General features: G+C 43.8%; 1 protein-coding gene across 1 annotated transcript in view; it reads right to left on the bottom strand.

Moving 5' to 3' along the window:
• LOC118587381 (zinc finger protein 14 homolog) overlaps positions 1-19885 on the bottom strand; it is a 48838-nt gene that overhangs the window by 17168 nt on the left and 11785 nt on the right. The window contains exons 3-4 of the mRNA XM_036193312.1: positions 19202-19294; positions 335-442 (exon numbers count right to left, since the gene is read on the bottom strand). Coding sequence (XP_036049205.1) covers positions 335-337 — 3 coding nt within the window. The 5' untranslated portion in view covers positions 338-442; positions 19202-19294. The remainder of the gene's footprint in view (positions 1-334; positions 443-19201; positions 19295-19885) is intronic.

The raw sequence follows: 19885 nt of genomic DNA on the forward strand, positions 1-19885 counted from the left end.
TTAAAATATTTTCATTCTCTGAAAATTTCATAGCTGTAGACAACGTATTTTATCCACCCCCAGACAACCCCTTTCAATCCCCTTGAATGCTCCATCCCAACTTCATGTCCTTTGTTTTCTTAAATAACCTACTGACTCCCAATGTGCATGGTGATGGTACCACCACTGGAGCATGGGGTAACCTACCAGGGGCCCCACCCCAAAGAAGACCGATTTTCCAAATTTCATTTATTCATTAAACCACGATGAAATGTTATCCTTTGTGTAATGGACCCAAGAAAGCCACAGAATGATCAGACCTGTGCTCTTCAATAGGCACATGCCACAGACTCACCATTTCCGGGTTCCAGGACACCCAGCGTCCTCACTGTGGTTCTCAAGGGAGCAGCAGCATGTCATTGGGAAGCAGAAGCAGCATTAGAGCCTCTGGACCAAGATGACCCTGATGACAGATCACATGATGGTTTGTTCAGACAAAGGCTATGATGGGCTGTCGGTACCCCAGACTGGACATCCCTCACCTTAGTGCTGGACTGGACAGGATCTCGGTCCTCACCCCCTCAGACTCTGAGTAACAGCAGACGCCACAAACTCATGGGGGAATGAACCCAGAAAGACAAGTTCTTGTCTCAGTTATCTAAGTCAGTGCTCCCAGCTCTGGACAGCCTGCAGCATCACTGTGGGCCAGGTAGAGGCTGGCCTCAAGTGATTCTCCCTTCTTGTGCCTCTCAGTGCTGAAACTACAGACTTGTGAGCCCGGCACCTTCTTAACCAGGCTCACCTTGAAACAGAACAAACTAAGGTATGCAAACATTTAATATTTCATAACCTCAGGCTGGAGAGATGGCTCAGAAGTTAAGAGCACCAACTATTCTTCCAGAGGTCCTGAGTTCAATTCCCAGCACCCACATGGTGGCTCACAACCATCTGTAATGAGATCTGATACCCTTTTCTGTGCACATAATAAATAAATAAACCTTTAAAAATATTTCATAACCTCTAGAAAAATCTTGTGTTCTTTCTTCCAAGGGCAATTCTTTCCTGCCATAGAGTCAAGTGAATGTTGTGATTTTTAAATCAGATTTTTTTACTCATTACCCCTTCTAGCTTTGTTACTTAGGAAAGTGTTTGAGTTGGGGATTTGGCTCAGTGGTAGAGCACTTGCCTTCCAAGCACAAGGCCCTGGGTTTGGTCCTTAGCTCCAGCCAAAAAAAAGAAAAAAGAAAAAAAAAAGAAAAAGGAAAGTGTTTGAGACTCAGTAGACTGTGCACTTCTGTAGTTAGGAAACATTAATGAGTCCTGAGGCAAGTCATGGCAGACTCCAGGCTTGGGATAGTCTATGAAGCATGGACTTACTTCATCTTGACACCTAACTCATCTAAAAGCTCAATTCAAGTTAATTCCTTCTTCCCCCCCGACACCCAGTGACTGTGGTGTTGACACCAATGTAACAGTCACAAAGAACTCTGTTGGGGTGAAAGCAGTGGCCATTCCCCCCGGTAAGCTCAAGCCTTTCTTCACATCATGCACATTGCTTGCCTGTCAGTATGTTTTCAGGCGTGTTACTGTATGGTATTAAAAACTGCATTCTTGCTTTCCCAAAACATCCATAGCTTTCATATATATGTATGTTTTTCCAAGACAGGGTCTCTCTGTGTAGCTTTGGGCCTTTCCTGGATCTCACTCTGTAGCCCAGACTGGCCTTGAACTCAGAGATCCACCTGCCTCTGCCTCCCGAATGCTGGGATTAAAGGTGTGCACCACCACTGCCCAGCTCTAGAAATATTTTTTAATATTCAAAATACATACACCTGTCAGAATGGCTATAATCAAAAACACTAATGACAGTCAGTGTTGGAGAGGATGCGGAGCAAAGGGAACACTCCTCCACTGTTGGTGGGAATGCAAACTTGTACAACCACTGTGGAAGTCGGTATGGCGGTTTCTCAGAAAATTGGGAATCAAACTACTCAAGACCCAGCCATACCACTCTTGGGCATATACCCATGGAATGCTCAACCGTACCACAAAGATACATGTTCAACAATGTTCATAGCAGCATTATTTGTAATAGCCAGAACCTGGAAACAACCTAGATGCCCGTCAACTGAAGAATGGATAAAGAAAATGTGGTACATATACACAATGGAATACTACTCAGCAGAGAAAAACAATGACAGCATGAAATTTGCAGGCAAATGGATGGAACTAGAAAATATCACCCTGAGTGAGGTAATCCAAACCCAGAAGGACAAACATGGTATGTACTCACTCATAAGTGGATACTAGATATAAAGCAAAGAGCAATCAGACTGCAACCCACAGATCCAGGGAGGCTACATAGCAGCGAGGACCCTAGGATGACTGTGGCTTATAATAAGTTTTGGTTTTACTCAATTACTGGGCAAGCCCCAATGAAACATTGCACAATTAAGATAAGAATTTATACTGTATCAAGCTGATCATAGAAAAATAAATTTTAAAAGTGAGGAAAAAAAAAAAGAGAGAAATTTCTCTGTACTGGATCCTTTCCTGGTGGTTTTTGTTTCACTTTATAGTTCCGACTGGCCTGGAACTCAGACATCCTCCTGCCTTTGCCTCCCAAATGCAGAGACCATAGGCATATGCTACCATGCTTGACCTGCACCGAATTCTATGAAACTCAATATGTCATTAACATTAATATGAATTCTCACCAATAAAGTTAACCTAAACCCATGAAACTATAGTCAGTGATATCTGTGAAAGGACCATTTTGTGTGTGTGTGTGTGTGTGTGTGTGTGTGTGTGTGTGTGTTCATGTGGGTATGTGTACTCAGGTGCATGCATATGGAGCCAGAGATGGACTTGGAGTGTTTTCCAGTATTGCTCTCCAATGTGTATTTTGAAGCAGGGTCTCTTGCTGCACTTGGAGCTCATTGATTTGTGCAGATTGGCTGTCAATAAGCTCCAGGGATCCTCCCATCACCGCCTTCCCCATGGCTGGGATTACTGATGTGTGCTGGTGTCCCTATTACGTGGGAGCTAGGGATCTGAACTCAGTTTCTCGTGCTTTTGTGGCAGGCTTTCGCTGACTGAGCCCTCTGCCCAGCCCACTGCAATCATTTTCACGGCTTAGATTCTCTCTTTCAGCTCCTCTGCCGCCAAAGGATTTCTGTCTCGATTTTGCCTAAGAGGACCTTAGATTCTTGGACTCAAGAGAAATATAAATCACATGTTGTCATTAAACTTTAATTTGAATATTAAGAAAACATTTATTTATGATGTCCAAAGGAATATATAAAGGTAAAGTATTCATTGTTGATTAGATTAAAAGTGTGGCTTACCACAGAATTAAATATTCTCCATCATGAACAATAATAATGATACCTGTTACAATACTGATGTCACTTGAGAAACCTATGCCCACTGAATAAAGGCAACCATTATGTCCTGTGGTGGTATTGTGTTCCCCAGAATATTGTGCACCCTAATAAACTTATTTGGGGTCAGAGAACAGACAGCCACTAGATACAGAGGCTAGAAAATGGTGGCACTCACACCTTTAATCCTAGCATTCCAGAGGCAGAAATCCCTCTGGATCTCTGTGAGTTCAAGGCCACATTGGAAAGAGCCAGGCATGGTGACCCACGCCTTTAATACCAGGGAGTGATGGCAAAAAGTAGAAAGCTATATAAGGCTGAGGACCAGGAACTAGAAGCTTTTGGCTGGTTAAGCTTTTAGGCTTTTAGCAACAGATCAGCTGAGATTCATTTGGATAAGGACTCAAAGGCTTCCAGTCTGAGGAAACAGGATCAGCTGAGGAACTGGTGAGGTGAGGAAGCTGTGGCTTGTTCTGCTTCTCTGATCTTCCAGCATTCACCCCAATACCTGGCTTCAGGTTTGTTTTATTAATAAGACTCTTTAGGATTCCTGCCACAACGTCCACAACAATCTAGTTACTTTCATACAAGTCCACAGAGGAATCACATCTGGAGAGCAAGCAGATTTGTGTTTATGGTGTGAAGGAAATAAGATGGTGATGTAGATACTGCTGATGGTTACAGTACACTGTTGTGTTTTGCGTGAAGAGAATGTTCTGAAGTTGGCTTTGATGATGAGTATGTGTAAGTGAAAACCATCTAACCGTACTCACTACAGGCAGACACTGAAGAGTATGTGTGTTATAATGTGAATAAACAGCTTACTATAAAAATGCATTAGGAATTTTGATCCAACTTCTTGAGCATATTAATACTATTAATCTACATCTAAACATTAAGGAAACCATTACTGTATTTCCTTGTGTCAGTGAAACAGGAGTTTATTTTCCTCGGAGTATCTGAGGATTTTTACGTTCTGATGCTTCCTAACACACTCGTTCAAAAATCACCAACCAGAAATTCATTTCTAATAATGGCTGAGGAAAAAGCCCGATACAGTGATGGCCTAGCTTGGACAGGAACTTGGACTCTAGACCCAGGAGTGCAAAATGAGAAAAATAAGAGATGAAGAGGAAGGGTGGAGGGAGAGAAAAACTACATATTTTGGATTCTGGAAACTTATAGGATGCATAGTGTTTGTTGCTCCAACAAGAGTAACCGATGACTGTAGGGCCGTGTGCAAACTTTACAAAGACCAATTCAAATATCCATGGTGAGCAACAGCAAGGGTCCTTAGAAAGAAGACAGGAAAACAAAGAGCCACTAGAAAGCAGCTGATAAGAAACCGTAGAGAGTGCCATCAAGGAGGCCGTTAGGATGGAGAGTATAGGAGCCGCCATGGTAATTTGAGACAGATGTGCGGCTTTTACACATAGCTCTCCTAGGGACTCTGGCTGCTAATCTTGATGGCAAGCTAGCATGGCTTGGGACACTGGTAGATTAGACCTCATGGAGATCTGACCAGGAATGAGATATGGATGACACCAGGTCATTTCTGACTTTGCTGCCAGTGGCCCTCATTCAACATTATGCAGCTCTCCAGCCAGAAAACAGAAGCGGAAAACCCAAGTTAACATCCACACCCTGCATAACAGGGCAGACCAAGCAAGTCACAGTGAGGAAACTCACCACAGTGCTTCAGATGAAATCCCAGAAAGACCTTCCATGATGATGTCACCTGTGACAGGGACAGAGGCACAGCTCCATCCTCTTTAACAGTCAGGGGACTCTGTTCGGGCAAGACTAGGATTCAAAACTGGGATTCACACCAACCACAAAAGAGAATTCCAGGATGAGCCAATATGAAGCAGACCTAGAGATTGATTAAAAGACAGTTTGCACAGACCTTCAACACAAGGGTTAGTCAGAGAGGGAGAGCTGGGGGGGAGGGAGGAGAGAGGTGCTCAGGGAAGAATAAGACAAACCCAACCAAGGAAGTCAGAGGACAGTTCCTGGAAGCCAGGTCTCTACTTCCACATGCGGGTCCAGGCGATCTAATTCAGGTCATCAGGCTTGGTGACAGGTGCCTTTACCCCTGAGCCATTCACTGGCACCTCAAACTCACCATGGAACTGAGAATTACCCTTGAACTCATGAACCTTACCTTCAACTCCCAAGTGCTCGGACTATAGAAATATTTCACTTTGCCCAAGTGAGAGGTCCTTGTTCTTATAATATAGTTACGGCAGTGTATTACACGGTCCCAGGGGACCTTGCTATGGATGTCAGGAAAAGGGAACCAGGAACCAGCTGGAGGAACTCCAGAGGTGATTTCCCTCTCCCCAGTAGGCAGGTTTCAAGCTGGGTTATCTTTTCCCTAATCCATTGGAGGTTAGAAGTTGGGGCGCTGTTGTGGCCAGATACATTCCCCAGCAGGGTGGGTTCCTTCCCTAGGAGAAGGAAACAGAGGGCCTTCCGCTATATCCTTTACTAGATGCCTAATGGGTCGGCTGAGCTGTAGGCCCCCAGCTCTCCTGCTCCAGCCTGTCCCATTGCTTGCTCCGTCACAGGCATCTAACGTGGAGGGTTTCTCTGAAATCACTGGCTTATTCTGCCCTCCATAAACACCGCCCACCCTCAGAGGACTGCAGGTGAGGTCCAGGGAGACATAGCAAAATGAGGAGCGGACCTCCCCCAGTATTTCCATTTGGCTGCCATAAATCAGAACTCAAGTCAGGGTCCTGAACTGCCCTAATCTGTACTGGCATGTAGTGCAACTGCCCACTACTTTACTGGAGACAAAAAGGAGCTCATATCACCTTTGAGCTGACACCCTGCTAAGCAGTGTGGCTGTCCAATTTGCATCCTTGGCTGGTGTCCTGGCTAGTTTTATGTCAATTTAACACAAGCTAAAGTCATCTGAAAGGAGGGAACCTCAATTGAGAAAACGCCTTCATAAGATCCGGCCGTAAGGCATTTTCTTAATTAGTGGTTGATGGGGGGAAGGGTGTCCCAGGCTATGGTGGGTGGTGCCATCCTTGGGCTGGTGGTCCTGGGTTCCATAAGCAAGTAGGCTGAACAAGCCATGGAGAGCAAGCCAGTAAATAGCACAGCTCCATGGCCTCTGCATCAGCTCATGCCTCCAGGATCCTGCCCTGTTTGAATTCCTGTCCTGACTTCCTACAATGATGACCAGTGCTGTGGAAATGTAAGCCAAATAAACCTTTTCCTCCCCGAGTTTCTTTGGTCATGGTGTTTCATCACAGTAACAGTAATCCTAAAACAGTTGAATAAGCCCTTCCAGAGGTCCCTTGGTCCCAGGATTTTGCCACTGTAATCACACGGGAGGTTGGAACTATACTCTGGATTATCATTACAAGCTTGTGCCTTAGCAAGAATCTGGCTAGTGAAGGGTAGTTAGCAGGTGAGACAGTCAGTTCTTCATTGTTCTAGTGCAGTGACAGATGGGACACAAGCCTTTCAAGAATTAGCCAAGTGCTCTACTGCCAAGCCATGCCCCCTGCTCCTAAATGTTCAATTATAGGCAACTCTTCTTCCACTGAGCTATGTCTGAAATTGTTTTTGAGGCAAAGTAGGGCTACATGGCCAAAGACAGGCTCAAACTCAATACTGTTTCTTCAGGATCCTAAATTTAGGGATTACAGGTGTATGACCATCATACCAGGCTAGACAACTTTAAAGTATCTTTTAACTATTTCTTTGTGCATATGTGTGGTGTGTGTGCATTATATGTGTGCCTGATGCCTTCAAAGATCAGAGGAGGATGCCAGAGCCTCAGGAACTGGATTTATGGGTGGTTGGTTATACCATGTGGGTGCTGAGAACTGAATCCGGGTCCTCTACAAGAGCAACAAGCATTCTTAACCACTAAGAAATCTCTCCAGCCATGGTTAAGTGACTTTAAATGAAGGCCATGCATCACGTGTAAAGTCAACACTGTTGTGCTCGGCTCTTTCCCCAGGCCACCACGTGCTTCCACACCCACTAATGCACACTTACAGTGCTCTCAGCTTTGCTACGGACCCTGGATGGCTATTCTAGCTTGGGATCATTTGGAAGTGGGCAAAAGGGGTCAATGAAAGGACTGTCAACTGAACAGGGAACCAACTGCCCCACAGGGAATGCTGGGGTCATATATATAGCTTTCATAGTGAGAGTCAAGAGACTGGTGGTGACCAGCCTCTGGGTAGCACTGTAAAGATGCTGCCCTCATCCCACAGCACAGGCATGCATGAGCAAACATCTGTCTTCAACAGAGGGTGATTCCCAGGTTGTCTGAAATCAAAGGCCTTTCCAAAAGCTGGGAGATTAACCCTTCCATCTAAAAAGGACTAGAGCAATGTCTCCATCCCACTTAGTCCCTTCCTCCTTTCAGCCAAAGCTTGTGCTCCATATATAGCCCTCGAGGGTCTTGGATTGGAGACTGACTTTGGCGTGCATTTGGCAGAGACCTTGACGGCACTGAGTTCCCATCCTTCACTTCACAGCGGAGAGAGCCATGGCTCACAACAGGGTGACTACTGAGCTGAATTCACTCAGTTGGCTAACGGTCACTGAACACATACAATGTATCAACTGTTTTCTAGGTACCAATGAGAGAATGAAGTCTACATTCATCAGACTTTGAGAAGGAAGGAAACATTTTGGCATGGCCAATTTGGACAGAAAGCCCCTACAGATTACACGAGAACCACACAATGAATGAATGATATGGAGCAAAATGTGGCAAGGGATCGGAGGCCAGAGAGTTTTAGTAGACACAGAATTGACTGGATCAAGCCCTGCAGCTATTTAGGCAAGACCACTGCAGGCTGGGGGTTTCCTATGCAAAGGCCATGGGAAACAATCATGCTTAGTAAGTATAAAGAACTCCGACTGAGGCCTATGTCACCAGAGCAAAGTGAAGAGAGCGTGGACAGCAGCAAAAGGAGGCAGAAGACATGGAAGCAAGAAGACACAGATGAAAGGCAGAGGCAGGAGGATGCTGAGTTTGAGGCCGCCTTAGCTACAGTGATGCCATGTCTTTAAATACAGTGAAATGACATCACATCTTTGGATTGGAGGAGGTGAGATCAGAAAGGATCCTTCTATTCATTGTGAAGAGCCAATGGGAAGGTGGGATGGGAGGCCAGCCAAGGAGGAGAGGGTTGTAACAATCCTTGAAGAAGCCAATGGTGGCTGCTCTATGGTGGAAGGAGGCAGGTGAAGAGAGGTGGCCAGAATGTGAGGATACTTCAAAAGTAATCCCATGCTGGCCAGCCCTTCATATCGCTGATGGTGCCCATACCCCATCAGGCTTCTTCCATTCTGGGGTCCAGGATAACATGGCAATGGTGAAGCAAGGTGGCCCCTAGATTTCTACAAGTTGAGCAGGTGAAAAAGGCTGGGTGTCTGGCCTTTAGCAGAAATGGGAGGTACAATAGTCTCCAGCTTCCTTGGGGATTTGAGGGTTTGGTTCTAGCAGACCTGCAGCCCTAGATAAAGGTTTCTGGGTCTCAAGTCCTGGGAAAAGATGGAAGCATTGCCTGACACATGCCTATAATCCCAGAAACTGGCAAGCTGAGATGGGAGATAGAGTACTAGTGACTCATGTTTCTGGTAGGCCAGGCAGGTCCTAAGTACACTCTTCTCCACACAGCTCAGCAGCATCACTAGTCAAAACTATGACTCATAAAATGACCTGACTGTTCCTGATCCTAGTTCAGTCCTTGTGAAGGGAGGTTCTCCACATGCTGAGTTCAAGGGCTCAGTGTAGTGGCCCTGCTCCCAAGCAATCAGCTACTGTCCCAAAGCTGCTGATCCCAGCATCATTCATACCCACATAATCATTCATGACAGTGTTCAGCATCATCAGGTCAGCAGTAAAGAAGATGCCACAAAAGACAGTGAAACTCTGAACCATCAGGGTAGTGTAATGATGAGCACTGAAAGTCCAAAGGCTAAACTGATGTTTAATTAGCCTGTTTCCTGGACCCTCCATCTGGGTGTCTCATTTGGAGTCACTAGGACCCACAGCTATCTGCCTCCAAATCTCTCACCACATGGCTGCAGTAACAGAATTCCAAGAGCCCTTATTACTGTCCATGATAATATTTTAATGATTTTTATTTTATGTATATTGGTGCTTTACTTGTATGTGTGTCTGTGTGAGGGTGTCAGATCCCCTGGAACTGGAGCTACAGAAAGGTGTGAGCTGCCATGAACCTAGGTCCTTTGGAAGAACAGCCAATGCTCTTAACCACTAAGCCATCTCTCCAGCCCCTTCCTGATAATTTTGGTCTTTCTTTCTTTCTTTCTTTCTTTCTTTCCTTCCTTCCTTCTTTCTTTCCTTCTTTCCTTCTTTCTTTCCTTCTTTCTTTCTTTCTTTCTCCCTCCCTCCCTTCTTTCCTTCTTTCTTTTTTTTTTTTTGAGCTGAGGATCGAAACCAGGGCTTTGCGCTTGCTAGGCAAGTGCTCTACCACTGAGCTAAATCCCCAACCCTTTTTATTGGTTTTTCGAGACAGGGTTTCTCTATAGCTTTGGAGCCTGTCCTGGACTAGCTCTGTAGACCAGGCTGGCCTCGAACTCACAGAGATCCACCTGCCTCTGCCTCCTGAGTGCTGGGATTACAGGTGTGTGCCACCACTGTCTGGCCAATGATAATATTTTAACATGTCTCAGTGTTACATATTCAAATCACTGCTTCTAGCCCCAAAGCACACTGAGCCCCGATCTTCAAGTCTCTTCCTCTGGTCTCTCTAATGGAGTCATCTTAAGCACTATGGCAAAAGAGGGAAGGACTGGAGGAAGACTCCATGTTGGCTTTGTGTAGAGGCCTATAACTGGGGGAAGAGAAGAAGCCTGTCTTGACTCCCTGGAGCCCTCACTAGTACAGACACACAACCTCCTGTTGCCACTGCACCCTCTGGGAAATCTCCAGGTTCCTCTCTCCAGTGACCATCAAGGAGAACAACCTCTGGCCAGAGTGGGAAATGGTAGTGAGACTGTTCTCCCTGCATTCAGTTACAGCCCTGTTTCTTCCCACCAGGCCATGCAGAACTGGCTAGAGCTAGTTTGTACTGTGCTTGCATCAACTTCAATACATTCTGACAGATTCTAGCTTACTTCCAACAATCCATTGGCATTCTCTTGTGCTTAGAGCCCAACCTTCCAGAGTCTTTACTGCTCTGGAAATGATGCTATGAACTACATCTACCTCAAAGCCTGCTTGTGTGGAAGAGTCCTTCCAGGTAATAGCTTTTGCCATTGTCAGCTGAATTCCTACTTCATATTTCTGCAGCTCCCTTTTTCTGGTATCAGATTCTCCCCAGGTACCTGCCCTGAGGGGATTCTCCCGAGAGTTCCAGAAAAGACACTACCAGCAGTGAAGAATTAATCTGAGGGATGTCAAATGTTTCTAAGTACATCAAGCTCTTTAGTCCATTCACTTTATTCTTTTAAGTCAATTCTCTCTACACAGCTTCTTTTCTGCTCTCTTGCTTAGCTCCTCTCTTGCCTGATTCTCTGTACCACCTTCTGCTGTTCCCTCATTGTCCTATCTAGGTTATTCTCTCTCATTGCTCTTAGTTCTCTCTCTGTCCCCTAGTCTCTGAAGTTTCCAGTTACATACCCATACAATCAGCAATTCTCTGGCTAAGCAAGGTCATAAGGCTTGAATTCTATCAGGGTCATAAAAGCAGACAAGTGTTTACACCAGGCAATGACTGCCAGGCTTTCTTTATGACTCAAGGATGAACTCTTAAAGGGAAAAGCCAAGAAGGGAAAATGAGGGATCCATATTGTAATACTGCATTCCTAAATGTGGTTAGATAATTGGGGTTGGGGATTTAGCTCAGTGGTAGAGCACTTGCCTAGCAAGTGCAAGGCCCTGGGTTTGGGCCTCAGCTGGGGGGGGGGCATGTGGTTAGAGAGTAAGCTGATTAGTCAACCAGGGTGAAAGTAAAAGGAGTTAAGAATTTGTCAGTTCAAGGTTAGTTTGAGGCAGCATTTTCCTATCTGTTGGCAGGGGACGTGTTCTGGGTTGCTAGGCAACCTGTGTCACAGCATGATGCACCTAGTTTGTAAAAGCCCTTTTGTTCTGAGCTAATGCTAAAGGGGGAATCTTTAGAACTAAGGATAACATTTGGGCTATGGAGAAAAGAAGGCATTAAGCTTAATTTGCACAAGAAACAAGGCTTTGTACCTAACATCTGCCTGGCCTTGGTGGTTGTCTCAGTGAAAATATTTATTTTATCTCAGGAACTAGCAGATGGTTTGAATGCTCATCTATCTGTAGTCTGTCCTTGGATGTTTGAGAAGTACCTCGGATAACATACTTTTGTCCAGAGATGGCCCTGGCCAGATGTTTGCTAATGAAGATAATTACAGAAAGGCAGACTTCTGAGTCTAATGCTAAAAGGCTTGAAAAAAGGGGTCTTCACTGTGTGACCGTTGTCAACATAGTTGGAGGATGTTATTCAAATACCCCAATAGTATAGAGGAAATTGTGCCCAATGGATGATCAACCACACTGTTAGAAGTTCTTGGGAAAAGAATCAAATGGGAAAGCTACAATACACACAAGAGACTCACTGCAGGAAACAGCTAATATACTCAAAATCCAGTATCGCTAAGACTCCTTGAGTTTTGACTTTATCCTCTAGAAAAGCTCTTGACTCTTCCAGGTAATAGCTTTTGCCATTGTCAGCTGAATTCCTACTTTATATTTCTGTGGTTTGCAGCACTTGTGGGCTCAGCTTCACAAAATTATCACTGTTCCTACTATTACCACCTTTGGAATGCCTCAGGAAAAAGCCCTGACATGACTCTCATTGCCCCACTGAAATTGGCCTCTCATTTTCAAACAGATATAGAAAACAGAACTCTCTTCTTGTGCACCTCTCTGAAGAGGATGCAGCAAGAAGTACTAAATTTAGTATCTTTTTACATTCAACACTTTTATGCATCTCCTTCTGTCCAATCTCCTCCTCCTCCAACACTTTAACCCTCTCCCACTGTAGAATACACTTTCAGCCATCTCCCACTGTCAAACACACTTCTACTCACCCCTACTCTCCAACACACTTCTACCCACCCCTACTCTCCAACACACTTCTACCCACCCCTACTCTCCAACACACTTTTACCCACCCCTACTCTCCAACACACTTCTACCCACCCCTACTCTCCAACACACTTCTACCCACCCCTACTCTCCAACACACTTCTACCCACCCCTACTCTCCAACACACTTCTACCCACCCCTACTCTCCAACACACTTTTACCCACCCCTACTCTACAACACACTTCTACCCACCCCTACTCTCTAATACACTTCTACCCACCCCTACTCTCTAATACATTTCTACCCACCCCTACTCTACAACACACTTCTACCCACCCCTACTCTCTAATACACTTCTACCCACCCCTACTCTCTAATACACTTCTACCCACTGTACTCTACAACACACTTCCATACATCTATTGTTCAAAACTTTCATCCCACTTCTACTGTAGAACATTCGTTCCACCCTTCTCCCACTTTCCTACAAACTTTCACCCAATTCCTACTGTCCAACATTTTCACCATTTCCTACTGTACAACACAGTTTCACCATTTCCTACTGTGCAACACAGTTTCACCATTTCCTACTGTCCAACATTTTCAACATTTCCTACTATGCAACACAGTTTCACCATTTCCTACTATGCAACACAGTTTCACCCCTCCTGCCAGTCCCATTGTACCTTGCACACTGTGCCCATGCTCAAGGCTTTATCCTTGCTCCAGGATTGGAAACTTGGGGGAGTTTTTCTGCTGAGAAGGGAAAGATGAAAAAATTGAAGAGGTGCAAAGTACAGATGACAGAAACTGCTGGAGAAGCATTTCTCGTGGGTTTCTCTTTAGTGAAGCAGATGTGAGCTGCTGCTCGGAGTTTTCATGCTGGTCAGACTCTTCCCATTTCAGTTAAACTGCTCTGTTTTGACATCATCTAATGTGGTCGGGAGCTGTCTAACTGCTGTACAGTGAGTGCGTGGAAGCTGTGTCTATACCTGGTTTGGGAACTGGAGTGATACTGGCATTCTAGAAGGTATTTGGTAATGCTCCTCCCATCTCCTTTCTTTTTTAAAAAACTAATTTAAGAAAGACTGGCTGTGAGCAGGTGGTGGTGGCGCACGCCTTTAATCCCAGCACTCGGGAGGCAGAGCCAGGTGGATCTCTGTGAGTTCGAGGCCAGCCTGGACTACAGAGTGAGTTCCAGGACAGGCGCAAAGCTGCACAGAGAAACCCCGTCTCGAAGGGGAGCTGGTGAAGAAAGAAAGACCGGCTGTGGCTCTTCCTCGGAAGTCTGATAGAATCCTGCTGTGAACCCATCTGGGCCTGGGCTTCTCTTTTGTAGAGGACTTCTCCTCACTGTTTCCAGTTCCTCAATGATGTGTCAGTTTGCACTGTGGTCTATTTTAGAGAAGCTTCCATGAGCTGCTGAGGACACGTCTATTCTTTGGTGCTTGAGTGGTTCATATGATGCCTGCTGTCATTTGATTCTGGTGTTTCTGTTGATTTTTGTGCAAGACACCCTGTCTGCTGGAGAAAGTGGTGTTCTGAATGGAGTTAATCTTTAAGTTCCGTGGTATGCTTTTTATGAAACTGTGTGTGGTGTGCCAGTGTTCAGTGCATTTCTGTTCAAGAATGTAACGTCTTCTTGGTTAATTGTTCCAGTGATTGACATGTAGAGTACTTTATATCTTCTGGCTTGTATTAGCTTGAAGTCTATTTGCCAGATATTAGCAGAGCAACATCTGATTGCTTCTTGATCATATTTGCTTAGAATACTTTTACCAGTACTATCTTTGGAGGTAAGATGAGTTTGTTGTAGACAACAGATCAACAGTTTGTTTCTTTTTTTTTTTTTTTTCTTTTCTTTCTTTTTTTTTTTCTGAGACAGGGTTTCTCTGTATAGCTTTGGAGCCTGTTCTGGAATTCACTTTGTAGACCATGCTGGCCTCAAACTCACAGAGATCTGCCTGCCTCTGTCTCCCAAGAGCTGGGATTAAAGGCGTGCGCCGCCGCCGCCGCCGCCGCCGCCGCCGCCACCACCACCACCCCACCCCACCCCACCCCACCCCACCCCACCCCACCCCCCACCTCCCAAACTGAGGACTGCACCCAGGAACTTGCGCTTGCTAGGCAAGGGCTCTACCACTAAGCTAAATCCCCAACCCCACAGTTTGTTTCTTAATCCACTAAACTAATCTGTGTTTTTTGTTTGTTTGTTTCTTGAAGATTTATTTATTATTTATACAGTGTTATGCATACATGCCAGAAGAGGGCACCAGATCCCACTACAGAATGGTTGTGAGCCACCATATAGTTACTGGGAATAGAACTCAGAACCTCTAGAAGCACGGCCAGTGTTCTTAAGCTCTGAGCCATCTTTCCAGCACTAACCTGTGTGTTTTGACTGAGGAATAGAGGTCACTAATATTTAGCGTTATTTTTCTATGGTGTGTTGACTGCTGTCATGCTGGGTTTTTACACTTTTTTGTTGTTACTATTTCTATTTGTGTTGTGAGTTCTATGTTGTGCTTCAGTCATTATAGCTTTGTGTGTTTTCGTTCTGTGGTCCCTGGCTCTGCTCACTCCTCTCTCCAGTGTGAAGTCTTGCTTCCAGTGTTCTATGCAAGGACATGTTTTGTGGAGATGAATTCCATTAACCTGTTTATATCATGGAGTTTTTCCCTTCCACTATAGTACATGGTTTTGCTGCATAGAGTAACTGAGGTTAGCATTCGTGATCCATGAGAACTGAAGTGCATTATTCCAGGATTTTCTTTCTGGCTTTTAAATCTTCCATTTAGAAACCACCTGTTTTTCTGATGGATCTTTCCTTATATATGACTTGTAATTTTTCTGGGCTGCTTTCAGTACCCACTTCTCTTTGTGCTGTATGCTTAATGTCTGAAATGTAATATGCCATAGGGAGCTTCTTTTCTGGTCATGTCTGTTTGGTGGTGTGTGTGCTTCTTGTATCTGTATGAATGTGGTTTTCCTTAATTTGGCCGCGTTTTCTTGTATGATCCTGTTGAAGATCTGGTCTATGCCAGTGACCTGGGATTCTTCTCTTTCATCTAAGCCTATAATTTGAAAATAGGGCATTTTCATGTTATCTGACAATTCTTGCATATTCCTTTGCATGCAAATGTTATTAAATATTTTCATACTCTTTGCTCGAGTGGTGTCTTAGTCAGGGTTTCTATTGCCGTGATGAAACACCATGACCAACACAACTCTTATAAAGGCATTAAATTTGGGCTTGCTTACGGTTTCAGAGGTTTAGTCCATTCCCATTAAGTTTGGGAGCATGGCAGCACGCAGGCAGACACAGTAACTGAGATTTCTACAACTGGATTTGCAGGCGGCAGGAACAAAGAGACACTGGGCCTGGCCTGAGCTGGATGCCTTCTGTATTCTGCTTCATATGGTCTCTAACCAATATGAGCTCTCTGAAGTACAGTGAGTTGGGACTTGCTGTAGAAGGCTTTCTTAAATTCTTCATATTCATTAAGCTTCTTACCTGTATGGGATCTCTGATATCCAGTAAGTTGTGACTTGCAAAAGAAAGCTTTTCTTATTTATATTCAAAGGGTACCTGTGTGTGTTCTCTGATATGAGGTGAATTATGACTGAGCAGAAAGCTTTCGTACTCCTTACAGTAAAGGATTTCTCCCATGTACATATTCTCCTATGTAGGGTGAAGCCTGTCTTCTGGTAGGATCTCTCCCCGCAGTCCTTGTATTCATAGGGTTTCTCACCTGTATGAGTCCTCTGATAGAGTTTTGACCCGAGAGAGAAATATCTCCTGCACCTTTTATATCCAAGAGAGTTCTCACCTTTATGAATTATCTGATGCATGAGTTCTGACTTACAGAGAAAGCTTCCCTTCATCTTTGACATTCAGAGTTTCTCACCTATGTGCAGTCCATGATGTATAGATACATGACTTGTGGATGAAGACTTTCACATTCTTCATATTCATAAGGCTTCTCACCTCTATGAATTCTTTGAATTCAAATGATGTCTGACTTGTTCAAGAAAGCTTCATTCATGTGGTTTATGACCCGTGTGATTTTTCTGATGCACAGAGCTATGACCTGCAAGAGAGAGCTTTCTTGCAGTCTTCACAATATTAAGGTTTCCAACCTGTGTGAATTCTCTAATGTACAGTGAATTATGACTTGAAGTTAGCAGTTTTCTTGCATTTTTACATTTACAAGGCTTCTTCTTGAATGTGTTCTCTGATGAAAAATGAAGACCAACTTCAAATCGAATAGTTTCCTAACAATTTGTAAATTCATAGACTTCTCCCCACTCTGAGATTTCTGATGTTGAGTGAGGGCTGACTTACAATAGAAAGCTTTCCTATAATTTATATATATGTAAGGTTCTTTAAAGTGTGTAGAATTTCACACCTTTAATCCCAGCACTCAGGAGGCAGAGGCAGGTGGATCTCTGGTGAGTTTGAGGACAGCCTGGTCTACAGAGCTAGTTCCAGGACAGCCAGGGCTACACAGAGAAACCCTGTCTCAGAATAAAGACAGTGTAAGATTTCTGATTCTTGCTGAGCTGTGACATCTGGTTACACATTTTCACACATGCTTTATGCTCATGGGATTTTCTCCCTTAGAGGATTTTTTGTTGAACTTTTAGTTTTGCCTTGAAACATAAAGAATATTTATATTCCTTGCACTCACTGGGCCTTTCCTAGTACATACATCCTAATGTTTTCTGAAGTATAACTACTTAATAAAAGATTTCTCAGAATAACTATATTTATACTATTTCTCTCACATTCGTACTTATCATTTTCAGTTCCATCTGGTAATAGAACATTATCCCTCACGCATTAAATTTAATGGTTTGCTTCCTTACATTTTTTTCATGTTTGGGGCATTAAAAAGGACTTCTAACATTTATTGAATCTACTAGAGGCATCTTGAATATAAACTCTCTTGATGTGTAAGATTACACTGATTTTGATGGATATCCCTCATCAAATATACTGATTATAACATCCTGAATCTTGTATCTTGCTATGGAGACCAAGATGGTAAGGATGTCAGAGGACTTCCTGACTATAAAAGTGCCAGGTTTGGTGACGCTTCTCTGAAATGCCAATCACACGTTCTCAGTTGTCTTGTTTTCTTCCCAGGTTCCTTTCTCTTCACCCTCATGCTTACAATCTATACTTCATTCCAACTAGTTTAAAAAAGAAAAAGGCTGGCTCTTCTCCAGCCTGCAGCTCCTCAAGAGTTTCCATTCTTTGTGTTCAGATCTGAAATGTGGTTAGAGAGCTCACAATAAATGTTCCACCTAAATCAAGTCTTCATTTGATGTACTGCTTGATTGATTCCTATTTGCCACAAGTCTTTTTCTGGATTTTCATGGCTGGTGTCAACCCTGGCATTCACTTTATAAACACAGAAAATGGTATTAAAAATACTACCACCCAAGAATCAGGCATGATGTGCCAAATTTGGAGAATAGTTATGTCCAACTGAAATAAATAAACAACTCCTTAACACCGAGTTCAGTTTACACTTTTTTTTTCTTTTTCTTTTTCTTTTTTTTTTTTTTTTTGGAGCTGAGGATCGAACCCAGGGCCTTGTGCTTGCTAGGCAAGTGCTCTACCACTGAGCTAAATCCCCAACCCCTACACTCTTCTTAAAATAAAACCTCATACCTACTTTTTTTCTCCTCCTAGTAAATATTCTGAGCTCTATGTCACCATAATCCTCATAGGTTTGATTCACTTTTCTTACAATGAATGTAAGAAAACTTTAACAGTCATCTATGGGCATGGAGGCGCACGCCTGTAATCCCAGCACTCTGAAGACAGAAGCAGGTGGATCTCTATGAGTTCTAGACCAGCCTGGTCTACAGAGTGAGTTCCAGGACAGCTAGTGCTGTTATACAGAGATACCCTGTCTCAAAGGAAAGAAAAGAAAAGAAAAGAAGAGAAGAGAAGAGAAGAGAAAAAAAAAGAGTTGTCTGTGTGATTACTATTGGTGTTACCACCACAGTTATAAAGAATAATCAGGATCAAAAGCAAGTATTAAAAGAACAGCAACTGCTTAAATTAAAAAAGAGAGAATTTAGATAGAGTGACTAACCAATAAAAACATCTAAGCCAGTGGTTCTCACCCTTCCTAATGCTGTGACCCTTTAATACAGCTCCTCATGGTGTGGTGACCCCCAATCAGGAGATTATCTCATTGCTACTTCAAACTGTAAGTTTGCTACTGTTATGAATCGTAACGTAAATATCTGTGTATTCCAATGGTCTTAGGTAACCCCTGTGAAAGGGTGACTAAATCCCCAGGGGGTTACAACCCACAGGTTGGAAACCACTGGATCTAAGTAGTATATAGGATTGAAATTTTAACAAATCTAAGAAAATATACCTCAATAACAGAAACTGGGCAATGTGTTAACATGGATAACCCTCTTCAGAAATTGCATAAAATACATGTCTGAGTCACAGGACTAGCTATCTATAGGAACAGTTTTGGTATAAAAACACCTCAACACTTGCTGGGTAGTGGTGGTGCACGCATTTAATCCCAGCAATCAAAAGGCAGAGGCAGGCGGATCTCTTTGAGTTCGAGGCCAGCCTGGGCTACAGAGTGAGGTCCAGGACAGGCACCAAAACTACACACAAACCCTGTCTCGAAAAACCAAACCAAACAAAAACAAACAAACAAAAACCCCTCCACAAAACCATATCTGATGCGCTCTCTTCTTGCTAATACCCCTTGTGCCATTTGCAGACTGACCTGGGAGGCATCGAATTGAGGCTTCTGCTGTGGTCCATGGCCTGAATCTAAGCTCCCACTTAGAGATGTGCTCTGGTCTGGTCATGCACTGTCCTGCAAATGGGAAATAATACATCAGTTTTGCTAATGTGCTAAGTGGCCTCACTTAGCACTGTGACAAGAGAATCAGGAACTTTCACAAGACAGCCTTCACTCACATTGTTCACCGACTGGACTATTACACTCAATGCCAGTCAACAGCATGATAAACAACCCCACATAAAGATCTAGAGACCCTTTAAGACAGCAGGAGGTAATAAAAGAGGAAATACAACCCAACTGGACAGGCAACTCCATTAGGACACATGGAACTAGGAGAAAGAGATAATTACAAAGAAAAAAAATGAGAAAACTTGCATGCAAAGAACTCAGTTTTAAAAAATGGAAAAACAAAGCCAGGCACAGTGACAGAGGCCGTTAATCCCAGCACCTGGGAGGAAAAGGCTGGCAGATCTCTGTGAGTTCGAGGCCCGTGAACCCATCTCCAAAGAAAAATGAAAAAAGGAAGAACAACCTTCCAAAGCAACACACACAAAGAAAACCAGTGAAGAGCAGATTCCACAGCTGAGCCGATGACACAGAGAAACTCCAAAGCAAAATGACTTTACTCTTAAATACCTCAGCAGATTCAGAATGGAAAACACA

This window comes from Onychomys torridus, chromosome 7 (genome assembly GCF_903995425.1).
Source record: "Onychomys torridus chromosome 7, mOncTor1.1, whole genome shotgun sequence".
NCBI lineage: Eukaryota > Metazoa > Chordata > Mammalia > Rodentia > Cricetidae > Onychomys > Onychomys torridus.